This window comes from Ischnura elegans, chromosome 1 (genome assembly GCF_921293095.1).
Source record: "Ischnura elegans chromosome 1, ioIscEleg1.1, whole genome shotgun sequence".
In the NCBI taxonomy this organism is placed as follows: Eukaryota; Metazoa; Arthropoda; class Insecta; order Odonata; family Coenagrionidae; genus Ischnura; species Ischnura elegans.
The window spans coordinates 138,817,371-138,830,196 of record NC_060246.1 but is presented as its reverse complement, the minus strand read 5'-3'; the positions used below and the strand labels follow the sequence as shown (position 1 = coordinate 138,830,196).

The following is a 12,826-nucleotide window of genomic DNA, read 5'->3' as shown; positions in this document are numbered from 1 at the left end:
GATAATGACTATGTATCTCATTAGCAGTCCCTAAATACTGGCCGGTTTTAACTCCGAAGATGACCGTTTTAACTTGGTTAATTTTAGGAGTAACCGAATTAGTGAACTACTTTTGATTAACTCTTACACTTAATTACCTTACTTTTACGTTATTTCCATGCTTTATCGTTCCATTAGTTACATTACGAAGTGAAATCAAGCAAATTACAAATCGGTTAGCACTTTTCTTTGTTTACGTCATGATTATGAGAAATTTATAAACTTCAATGATCTTGGTGAAAACTGTTTTATGAACCCGAGGTAGTGTATATTAGCGGAGATAATTTAAAATGCGATAACAGCAAAATTATAAGGATACGATGAATGAATAAAATGAAACATTAACAACAACAAAAGCACGTTGCAAAACTTGTTCCACCTAAATATTTTACATGAATATTTACCGATACTCAATGATAAGCATGAACTTAACCAGCTTGTAAAATAGTAATATTAATGAATTTTCTCATTAACAAGTGGAAAAAGAATCGTACACACAAAATCATTGAAACTTACCTTCCAAGTCTCCGTGCACGTAACACATCGATGTCCACAAGGTTCGTGCCGATCTCAGATCTGATGGAATCCTGATTCACGTTCGACGACACAAGGAAAAACACGAGCAAGAGCTAGGCCATGGAGTACACACTATATTAATCATAAACTAGGCGTCTGAGCTCAAGGCAATAGCGCAATAGAATAACACGACAACACAATGGCGGACCTAGCGGAAAGTGGAAGTGTCCGATTATTTAAAAGAATCGGAGGGAGAAGTTTACGAACTCATCTCTTAATTTAATTAAAGGATGTTAATTGAAGGATTAAAAAATATTATATACGCTAAAATATATAATTACGATTGAAATTATAATTCATTATCACATACCTACATGACTTGATTTTTTAGGCATCATGTGTGTGAAATCTTGAAGACCTCATGAAGTGTGTGTTCTTCAAGACTTCATGAAGTATGCGGTCTTTAAGACATAATTCATGTGACCTCATGGTGTAGGAGGTCTTTAAGACCTCATTCATGTGACCTCATGAAGTTTGAGGTCTTCAAGACCCTTTCATGTCTCTTAATGTGGAATCTTAAAGGAGTCCTACGTATGAGTTCATATAAGACCTCATTACGAAAACTGTGTTGACTGGGCATGGAAAGGGATGCTGCATAAAGCGTATTGGTAGGAATAATTTGTTCGATTTTGTTTGTGGGATTATTAGTTGTTTTCTGTTTCTTACTTCAGGGCTAAAGCATCACCATAGTGCCTACGCATGCCAAAGGTGGTTGCAGAGAGTTGTCTCTTTAATGTTGTTGCCGCATGCAGGATCCGTTGACTCTCCTCTGTGCTGTTTTGACGAGAAATCTCTTGCAGGATGCATGTCAACAGTTAGAGATTTACCCTTGGATTTGACCAAGTTCACTTGAGAATTATTGTCAGTTAATGGTGATCTGGGGTCTGTCGCAATATTATGGGTTATTCGTGGAAGTGGAATTTGTTGGTCATATGTCGAGACTCAAAAGATTGGCCGTATAACCCTAGTAAAATTACTTGTCAATTTTTCAGATTTTTCAGTGGGTTTTTAGAAAGTGTTGTTCATTTATAGGAAATTATCTAGCTAATGCATATGGAATTTTCTCATCATACAACAGTAGAGAACTCAGTCATGCTTGTGCCAGCTTTTTATCACAATCTGTTTCATCGCGTAAGAACTATTTTTCGCATATTTACCTGCAGTTACTTTCTTTTTAAAATCGAGTATCCAGATGCTAGAAATAGCTTGGAATTTTTTTATTAATTCGCCTGGAGTTTTAGGAAACCGACAAAGGGTGTTTCCCCAGGTTTTCACTTCTCCGTCTAGCATTTGAAAAGACTACTGAAGACATGTAGCCTCAGAACTGTAATCATTGAAAAATAATTATCTAATTCCATAAGAAAAGCTGTTGGATGTTCCTCAGTGTGAGCTGAAAACATCATTTTATACAATGAATGCATCAAAGCCATTACCTTGACTGTTGTCTCTCCCTTGTCCTTCAAGGCTGAAACCTCCGGTTCCGAAGCCTTGAACTTATTGTTGTACATCGTTGACTAGTCTTTGTCGAGCTTCCATGCATTTTGGAATGCATTATGAGAATGCTTTTACATTCATCCTTTGTCATTGCCTCAATGTCGCCTATGCACCAATTTTTGACATCATTTATGCATACTTAAATTTATTTAACGTCCATTTTAATACTGCTATCACTTTTTTTCCATTTCCTTATGTACTGTCTAAATGCTTGTTTTAATTTCCTAAACTTCCTGAAGCATAATTAGTTTTCATTTCATGCATCAAGGACAAAAGTACCTTAATGGGATCTTTGTGGGATTCCATTCGGATGGACTCAGGTTGACTGGTTGTGAGTGGTATGTCCAACTTTGACTACTCCACATCAGGAGTATCAAATAGCATTTTAGCCCAAATTCTGTTAACTATGTACATGAAAATTGAATTTCTCATATTTCCTTGCGAAATATTGACGAAGTGGTACTTCACTCCTGACAAGCCACCACCAGATTGATTTATAGTTTGAAGTACCTGTTGCTTTACCCTTGGACTCATCTCTGATCTTGGTGGCCATATTAAAAATGACTTTTATTGTTACTGGAATTTTAAAATTCTATGAGTAATTTCATTTAATTTTATTTTTAAATACAGATTTGAAAATTTTTCAATATTAAGTTTTATTGATAAATTTATATTTTAAATATATTACTCCTGTATGCATTTGTTTTATTTAGTCATTTATGTATTCAGTCTCATTTCTGATGTAACATGCATGGCAAATTTTACCTTTGAGTTTCTAGTTTTCCATCACTCTTTGCATTTCTAATTTAAGTGAGTGGTATAATTTGTTGCTCTTTTTGTGAAAATCAGGGGCTCCCAGGAGAGAAAGGAATGACAGGACCTCAAGGACCACCTGGAAAAGATGGAGAGCCAGGCTCAAGAGGTAAGCAAAGAGGCATGTTACAAGATGCTCTGGACAAGGCCTTAGCCAGAAAAAAATAGCCATAAATTGTGCACATATCTTTCAGACTACACGGTGCTAAGCTATTTGTTTTGGCTTATGGTTGTATGCTAGTATGTTTTGGTTTGCAAGTAAACCTTGAAGAAATATTTTGATCAGTAAATGGCATATACGAAGGTGGTATACTTGGATTAGAATGTGGCCTCAAGGTGTTAAGGATTAACAGGTCTTTTAACAATCAATTTTATACTTCCCTTCCGGATTGGATTGTGTTAACGAAGTTTTCTTGGGCTTCACATCAGATCAATGGGCTTTTAAATGCCAACATTCTTGGGGATAAATCCACCAACATCTTCAGGGCCAAACTGAAATATTTTGATCAGAACCAGACTGATAAATGATTAAATGACAGACTGATAAAGCAGTTCCACTGTAGTTAGTTATTGCCCTCATATTTGCATTAGGCATTCACTATTTGCTCTCACTCTACAGGATCACCTGGTCGAGATGGAAACCCTGGACAAGTGGGATTGACAGGACCTCCAGGTCCTCGTGGACCACCTGGAGAGGAAGGTCGCAGTGGTCATCCTGGACCTCCTGGGCAACCAGGACCTCCAGGTCCCCCAGGAGATACTCTTGGTTATGATGCTGCCGCCATAGCTGCCTTATTAGGACAAGGTCAAGGCCAAAGCAAGGTATGAGAAAGAACCCCATTGTATTCACTTCAGTGAGATGAGTGGAAAATGACAGAATTAAACTTTTTGTGACTTTCAGATTACTTTCAAAGTAATGAAGGGGAAGAGTAGATCAGGTTACTTGATGGTCGTCTGCATTATTTTTTCAGGGACCAGATCCATTGGTTGGAGATGAGCCAATAAGAATATTTGGAAAGGAATTGAGTGAGTCTGAAAGACAAGAGGTTGTTTTGAAAGCCTATGAACATCTCAAGTCTACATTTGAACGCTTCAGGAAGCCTGATGGACAAAAAAGATCACCAGCAAAAACATGTCGAGATCTTGCCACTGCTCATCCAGAATTAGCGAATGGTAAATTGATACCCATCATATGTATTACTACTTTGAAAGAATGAAGTCCAATCTCTTGCATTTGAAACCAGTATTATGTACCTGATAATTATTACAGTAAACCCTTGGTAATGAATGCCTAGGTGGGTTTTAACCTCAGAGTGTTTATATTTAATAATTGGATTGTTATCATCACAGATAACCAATCATCTGTGGTGGGCTTACATGGAACAAATTACTACTTAACTTGGCTTTTCACCCTTCCCACACTTAATTTCCTTCTCAAATTTGTCATAAGGTTTCATTCACCCTTCATTTTATCATTTGATCCTTTTCTCTTCCTACCTATCTATCAAACATCCCTTCCTTTATCTTAGTATTCAGCTAACCCTTCAGTTATTGGAACTACTTGATTCAAGTTATTAGAAGGTTAGTCAACAGTTTTATTTTATTTTTAAAGGTATTTTGTTACGTAAGTGCCAGGATAGAATAAATTAAGGACATCAGTATAAAAATAGATTTTGGTAGAAATACGTTATAGTCTTGAGTTAGATCAGTAGCTCTCCTAGCAACTTTTTGTGACCAGCATGTTTAAATTCTATTAATTACTTCTAGACTAAAAAAAGTGAGGTATCCCAGTAAAAAATTCCAGGTGGGCTTAATAATATTATGCACTTGTCTACTAATACAATGGGTGTGGGATTGAATCTCTTCTGCATAGTGGAAGTGTATAAGAGTTATTGTCTTACACACAGCAATTCTGAACGAAAGTATGTTCACAACAATATATTATCACCACGATATGACTATATGGACAGTTTAATTTTGAAAACACTGACAACAATCAAGAAGTAATTGTTTTCATTTTATATATCAAGAGGCAATATAAGGAATAGAATACTTTATTATAAATGTACACTGTGTGAGACTTAGTCCGAAAATTGTCAAACCAAGATGGCAGAATTCCAACCAGGCTTAAAACCCCAGCGCCTCCAAATAGTTACAACCTCCTTGCGTAGTAATCCCATTTTTGTATCACCTAGTATTAAAAACCACCTTTTAAAACTTAGGAATATAGCCTGGGGGTTTGAGAATGTTGAGGAAACCTCTTTTTAACTCATCAAGCCAAGTTTCTTTATTTCAAAGTTTAAAAAACTTTTTACCAGTCATGAATTGTTTTTTTACTATATTAGGTGGTATATATTTTATGGATACAATGCCCTTATCTAACTTCCCAATGTTTGTTGCGCCTGTCTCCTATTTGTAAGGGAAGTTCAGTCTTGTCAGAGATATTTTTTGTATAAATATAACTCATCTTGAAAACCCTGGACTTCTCTGAACCCCTCATGCTGAAATGATGAGTCTAGCTGGTCAGGAATTTGCCATGCCAGGAAAATGCACTATCGCACAATGAGGAGTCGAGCTCATAATCAGATTTTCATAAATTTAGCACAACATATTTAGGGGAACAATATATGTAAATATTTAGAAGGTTAAGCCCTAGTTATAAACTGCACAAGGATATAAATTTTTAGCAGAAATCCTCATGCATATTTTGTATCATATGACCTATCCTCTGTTTTGCTATATTATTATTTATCAAAGGAAACTATAATTTTAGTACTGAAACTTATTTCTATTGGCACATAAGGTGAATACTGGATTGATCCTAATGATGGAGACAACCGTGATGCAATTCTTGTCTACTGTGATATGAGTACTCACTCAACATGTGTCTATGCCCAGCCGGAGCAGTCCGAAGAGATTACTTATGTTGGGGATGAATTGGAATTGTGGTTGGGAGACATGGAAGGTGGAATGAAGGTAAGTGTGTTTTGATTGCAGAAGTAAAAGGGTAAGGAGGTTGCATCCCACCCTCCTTCTCCCATTTATTCACCACTGCTAAATTCACCACTCATTTATTTATTCACCACTGTCTTTGAAATTCACTCTTAAGCCTGGGCCTTATTCCAAGTTTTACACCAGTGGTTGAGTAATTTAACTACTGACCTCTTTATTGCAGCAAATCTGTTGTTCTTCATTCTTTTGAGTTTTCTTTTCTTCGGAAATATTCACTTGACACCAATTACCAGCTCATCTTCATTTATGGATCCAGTTTTGCCAGAAGGGGTTATAGATGGGGCAAGATTAATGGAGCCAAGGACTGAAGGGGGAACCCGAGATAATTTTGGGGGTATGGGCAGGCACCCAGGGATTGTTGCATGGGCATGCGTAGTTTGTTTTCCCTGGAGCCCACCTTGATTCTTTGTGGTAATATAGGGGACTCTTGATGGATAATGGAGACACTGATATCTGTTCATGAACATTTTTCTGACAGAACTTTTTTTCGAAAAGATGCTTTTTTGGCGATTTATTCATGTGATTTCATTTATCACCCCTAGTCATTTCATTAAATTTGCTTTGTAATATTTACTTTCATTTTAAGAATTACAGAGCTGTAATTCTAGTACCATCAATCAATTAAATGCATTAATATAGTCCTTTTGTAGGAGGAACATGAAGGGAAGTCTCCTTCAAAGTACCTCTTGTATCATAAGTGAACTTACTATTGGTATTTCTTAGCTAACTAATGTAGGTAATAACTGCTGTGTATGTATCCTATTCATTGCAAGCAGTTTGAAGCTATGGCAATCTAAAAAGAGGAAATCCCGAACAGATGATGCCATAGACTCAAATGATGGACTGGTTCAGTGCACTCATCATAATGCAATTTTTTACGTTTATATTATAGGATACCGTACTTATTACGAGGGAAAACTAAAGCATTTTGCACCCTTGCATAAGGTCAAGGTCTGCAAGAGCAAGCAGCAGTAGTGGCTCAAGAGGGAGGGGAGGGATAATGCTATTATGCTGGTCATTACTCATCTGCATCTCAATTGGTTCTTGTTATTTTATGGTTAGAATTGATTTTACAAAAATGCATTTGAATACATTCCATTAATCCAGGAAGATTATCTAGAGCAACACGTTCTAATTCCAGTAACTATTAACTTATTTTTTCTAGTGGCTACCACAGTTTGTGTTTGTATTCAATATGAAATTCATTAAGGTTAAATGTGGCTCTTAAATTGTTGAAAAGTAATTTTGTGAGAGCATAATATTTTGTTTCTGATACTCAGGAGAATTCTAATTAGACTTTTCGATCGATTTTTAGTTGACTTACAAAGCAGACAGCAACCAAATTGGATTCCTTCAACTCATGTCCAGTAGTGCCACTCAGAATATTACATACCATTGCAAAAATTCTGTTGGTTACTTTGATTCAATCAAGAGAAGTTACAGAAAAGGTCTGAAGCTCCTTGCATGGAATGATGCAGAAATTACACCCAGAGGGAATCAGCGCTTCCGATATGAAGTTTTAGAAGATGAATGTAGGGTAAGTAACCACATTATCTGTAAGGTTTTATTTAGTTCAGATAGCAGCATACAAATGCTGCCTATTTCTTTGAAGTAATTTTTATGAACATAGGACACCCTAATGTCATCATCAGTTCTGAGGTTTATTGCTGCAGATGTAAAATCTGAAGTTGCACTCAGTGCAAGATTCATGATCAAATCCACAAAAGGAGGTATTAAGAGCTTTGATATAAAGTATGGAATTATAAATTTTATGTTAACCTTAGTTTTTTCTCCACCCAAAATAAAGTACTGGGTACACACAGAAAACACTCCTTTGGCTGGAAGCAACTGAAAGTGTCTTCGATTTTGCTCAAGACATTGATTTTTCCTTCACAAAAAATGCAGAAGATAGTTTAATTTATATTTATTTTCCACAAATATATACAGACCAATTTGATTACCATCAGGAGCATCACTGTGCATAGTTTAAACCAAATCTTATGCTATATAAAGAAAATAATGACTATTTGTGAATTCAGCACACTGAAAGGGCCTAATATTTTTGCCTGATTCATATTGGATTACTTGAGATTAAGATAACCTCTCAATCCATAATAGCTTTTACTAACTAGAGAGCTTAAGGATGTTGCATAGTAAAATAATATTATATAATAAGTACAATTTTTGCATGTTGTTAAAAAAGTATTTTGTGCTGTAAACATGGTGGACATGTTACATGAAAGCCTAAATAAAGGGGCACCATATATGTTCAATTCAATGCTTATAATTTAAAACACTTAATTTTTTTGCTTGAAAAGATCACTGTTTTCATTTAGTTGAAGTATTTCAAATATTTTTAGCAGTATTCCCTTCCAAATTAGCAATATGGTGACATGACTAAATGGTGTTGCATATTATGATTCACACTTCTAAACAATATCAATATTTTATAAGTATTAATCAAATTATGAAACTTTCCTGAGCATATCTGTACAAGGAAAATATTAAAATTCTGATTTTAAATGCAATTTCATTAGTGAAATTTTTTTTTTAACCAATTTAATGGAGCACCAATCGGCTAGTATATATTAAACTTGTAGTGTACAGGTGGTCCCCGACTTTCGTACACAATGCGTTCCCGAAAACTTGTACGAAAGTCGAATTGTACGAAAGTCGAACCATTGACTTCCATACTAATTAGGGGTTACGTTCCAAAAGAGCGGAATTTACGTACTAAAACCTTTTTTTCACGGAATTCATTTCAATTGACTTAATTTTAATAATATATTAATAAAACTCCTCAAATCATCTAATTTATTTCGAAAATACGCAGAAAATGCAAATATAAGTTTAAAAAACAAGAACTCCGTTGGCTATCGAGTGAAACTTCCTCTTGGCGTTTAAGTTGACATTCCACTTATTACGTCCACTATATATAAAAGGACATATCAAGTAGCATAAAAAAATGTATTCCTTGAACCCGCACTCTGGATACCTTTTAATTTTTACACCAAAATTCGATATTTGGCAGGTGACATTCGTGATCGCGTATATTCCGCATGTTATTCAAAAAAGACAAAATACAAACGAAATTCGGGTGATATTTCGTGCAATATCATTGCTGAAGGTTTACATGAATTAAACAGCACTCAAACGAAAAAACACAATTAGAAAGAAGGTCTTACTATAGTTTTATTGAAAGCTATTCGATGATGTCTAGTCAACTTCTTTTGAAAAATATCTTCAATGAAGGCTTTCCTCTTCTCTTGATAAAGGAGCCTATAGCAGGCAGTCTCTCTCCCAAATAAATCACCTATATCAGAGTCAATTACCAACAATTTCCTTCATTATATACGTTCATATTGTTCGCATCTACTGCCGATACTGCAATTTGAAACAATTGAATGTTGGGATGCGCAATAAACATAGCGGGAATTTTAAAAAAATTATGGACCAGCGTCCGAAAGTCCGAATTTAGCGTACGAAAGTCGAGTAAAAGGTGTCAATTTTGAACGTACGAAAGTGCGAATTGTACGAAAGTCGAGTGTACGAAAGTCGAGGACCGCCTGTATTCTTACCAGAACCTCCCCAAGGGCATCAATACCATTGGTCAATATGGCATTGGTTCTGTCCATTTCAAAAGTATAGGTATAAAAGTTTGATCCATTGTACTGCAGTAATGGATCATCCAATCATACTATTATTTGAATTTAAATTACACTTATTTTATTCAGCATTGAATAGACAATAAAAATGTTGTATTGGACTTCTAAAGACATTTAAAAATTAAGAATTCCAGTTTTTCAGCACTTTCCAGTGCTCTGGCAAAAAAATTGAAAATCCTTATCAAATTAAGCAAACCATAGTTTCCAGAAGCACTACTTTCTCTGGCATTTCATTTCTGAGAAAAAGTTACTTCATCAAATTAATAACCCTTACCTAATAGTCATCAAATTCAAATTTTGATATTTTAATTATGGAAGTGATATACCACTGGTATTAATTTAAAGTCCACCTGATAAAAAGTTTTTGTTTTTAGAGGGAACTAACTTGCAATTAGCAAAAAATTGGACTCTTTCTTCTTCTCAGCTTATAAAATAATTCAAACCCAGTGAAACATTTTTATTGTTGTAATGTTATGCAGACTAAAATGGGCTTCATTTTCATGTATATAACGTTATGCTTTTGTTGAGGAGTTTCTTTATTACAGTGATCCAAACTGAGATGTCTAGTTTTGAAATGGACAAGTAATTAATTGATATGCTTCTTTTGTATGGGTTTCATTCATAGGTTACATGTTTATAATTTTATTGATAAATATATTTCTAAAATATTCACGATTAAAGTATAATGATTATAATTGATTCCTTACCTTTCTTCTCCCCATGATATAGTTCAAGCGTCCTGAATGGGCCAAAACAGTCATTCGATATTCAACAGACAAAGCCTCACGTCTACCTGTAGTGGATGTTGCTGTACGAGACATAGGTGAAGAAGGACAGAGTTTCCGTGTTGAAGTAGGACCAGTGTGTTTTACGTGATCTGATTTTGCAAGATCATTTCAAACAGGACTGCATAATGCGCTGCTCATGTTGTCAAAACAGTTTGGTATCAAAGGGCAGCAAATGAAGTCAGGCTCACTTGGTGCTGGTATCCAGAAACCATTATGTGCATTTCATTTTTGCACCTGCTCAAAAGAAAAGGAGTGATGTGTGGATATGGTCAATGCAGTGGCATAGAGTAAATATGATCGTAAAATACCAGACTTTTCTTGAGAGCGGATGTGCATTGCATCATTTTTAGAATCCTTCTTGGTAAAATCATTTAACTCAAATTCGGCCAACCTCGTGGCTAAATTTTTTCTCTAACCTTATCATTTTATCTCTAACTGCACATGTCAGTTCTATTTATTTTTAAGACTAAAATAAAGTAAATCAAATATGAGTAACATGTCTCAAATCTTTTACTAATGATAATTGTTGCACAGTTATTTCCAAATTGATTTTTGAAAAGCAATTTCAAACAGGGCTATGCTTTTACAAAGGTACAGCAAAATTACTTACATTTTGTTAAACTGAATGTAATAGTATCATAACTGATATTATGTCACAAAAAATGTAGCTTGTGTTTGTTGAAGCTAAAAATTCTGAACTAAAAGTTTCTAGTCCCTTCACATTTTGTACATCAACCCAGTCTTCATTAATTTATCTGATTTCACCAGCTACGTTTTAACAGAAACAAAAATAAAGCATTAAAATAAATGGATAAACATTTTTTTCCCTGACACTGATTCATTCCATTTCCTTGACAAATCTTCATCAAGACTACTAAAATGAGGAAATTTATTGTTCTCTGATAACTTAAGGAAATGCCAGCATTGCTTCGATTCATCCAATTTTGACTGGGATCACTTAAAAGACCAGACTGACATGGCTGAAAATCTTCATAGATCGAATTTAGTAAGGCTTTACTCAGTAGACTTCTCAGGTGACTTGGATATTGATGCGACATTTAATTGTTTAAGACTGAATATCAGTTTCTGGGATGTTTAGGTTTTTTCCCATCCATCGCCGTTCTCCCCACGCCCACACTTATATACTTTTTCTTTAAAAAAAATTCGAGAGGTTGTACGCCTATTTACCTAAAAGCATTGAAAATGTCAACCCCCATAGGCGGATCCAGGGGGGGGCACGTGCCCCCCCCAGACCCTAAATTTTTGCTAATAGACCATAAAAATATGCTAGATTTTTAATACTGTCCCATTATCATTTCGTTCGTTTTGTATGACGAGGTATCCTTGTGCCCCCCCTGAACAAAATCCTGGATACGGCCTTGCTTGTGCCCCTCCCAGAAAGAAATCCTGGATCCGCCCCTGTCAACTCCCCTGCAGTCCTCATTAGCATTTCTGACTTCCAAGATAAGACACTGATATTGCATACCTCATGACTTAACCCTTTCCTGCCGGCGCGTACAATAGAAAAATGTTTTTGTACTACGAGTAGCATAAAAATATTTTAAACCTCTCTGTACGGAGCTCTTTTGTGGGGGTGAGTTGCCTAGGTATTTTCGTCCCTCAGATTTGGGGCCCAGCTCAACAGCTCAGCGCCCGTCCCTTACCCTGGTTACTGGATTTTACTCTCTAACCCTATCATAGCATGAATCCACGGTCAACTTATTGCTTTGACAATGTTTTCTTCAACCAAACATTATTGTTGATTTTAAATGATTTGCTCTTCTAAAAGAATTACTAACGTTTTTTATAGGCATTGTGGAATTTTAAACAGGTTTCTGGCGTTAACAACAACAAAGTTAGTAAATACATATAAGGTAATAAGACTAAGTCCGGAAGTCCGTTATTTTTGATGCTAACATTCCGTTTAAAAATTGCTTGGGCACAGAACGAAATGAAGAATTCATTTCAAAGTATAAAAACATAGTAGAATGCAATAAAACATATCACTGAAAAAACTATTGAAAACTACTATGCAACAGATTCCTGCGGTGAGGATGGACATAAATGAGTTGGAGGGTCGGGCTTTATTGCCTAGGAAGGCCTTAACTCCCTAAGCTGGGTCTCAGGCCGGGCCTGAATGCATCGGACAAATGCTACCTCAGTGGTCACTTCCCTTCCCTTGCGTCGGCGAGAGCCGACATCTGGTCATCTGCGTTGAAAAATCCACGACAGCTATAACCGACGTCAGGTGTTCTGCGTAGTGGCTGCGCGCATGGCTTAGATTGCTTGTACAATTGAGAATAGATATATTTAGGAGCAACACGGAGAACATCATCTTAGAGCCCCACTTTATTTTCAGGTCTGACAGAAGCGATAAATTAAGAGAGATATTTTGCCAAACAGATAGATATGGGAATTCATTTTTTCCCCGAAAAATAA

At 35.7% G+C, this 12,826-nt stretch overlaps 1 protein-coding gene across 2 annotated transcripts in view; it reads left to right on the top strand.

The window, feature by feature from the left end:
* LOC124170902 (collagen alpha-1(I) chain-like) overlaps nucleotides 1–11,208 on the top strand; it is an 84,420-nt gene extending 73,212 nt beyond the window's left edge. For both annotated transcript variants that reach the window (XM_046549952.1, XM_046549958.1), the window contains 6 exons: nucleotides 2,959–3,031; nucleotides 3,542–3,744; nucleotides 3,894–4,095; nucleotides 5,726–5,898; nucleotides 7,250–7,471; nucleotides 10,329–11,208. In XM_046549952.1, coding sequence (XP_046405908.1) covers nucleotides 2,959–3,031; nucleotides 3,542–3,744; nucleotides 3,894–4,095; nucleotides 5,726–5,898; nucleotides 7,250–7,471; nucleotides 10,329–10,475 — 1,020 coding nt within the window. In that variant the 3' untranslated portion in view covers nucleotides 10,476–11,208. The remainder of the gene's footprint in view (nucleotides 1–2,958; nucleotides 3,032–3,541; nucleotides 3,745–3,893; nucleotides 4,096–5,725; nucleotides 5,899–7,249; nucleotides 7,472–10,328) is intronic.
* The last annotated feature ends 1,618 nt before the right edge of the window (nucleotides 11,209–12,826 follow it).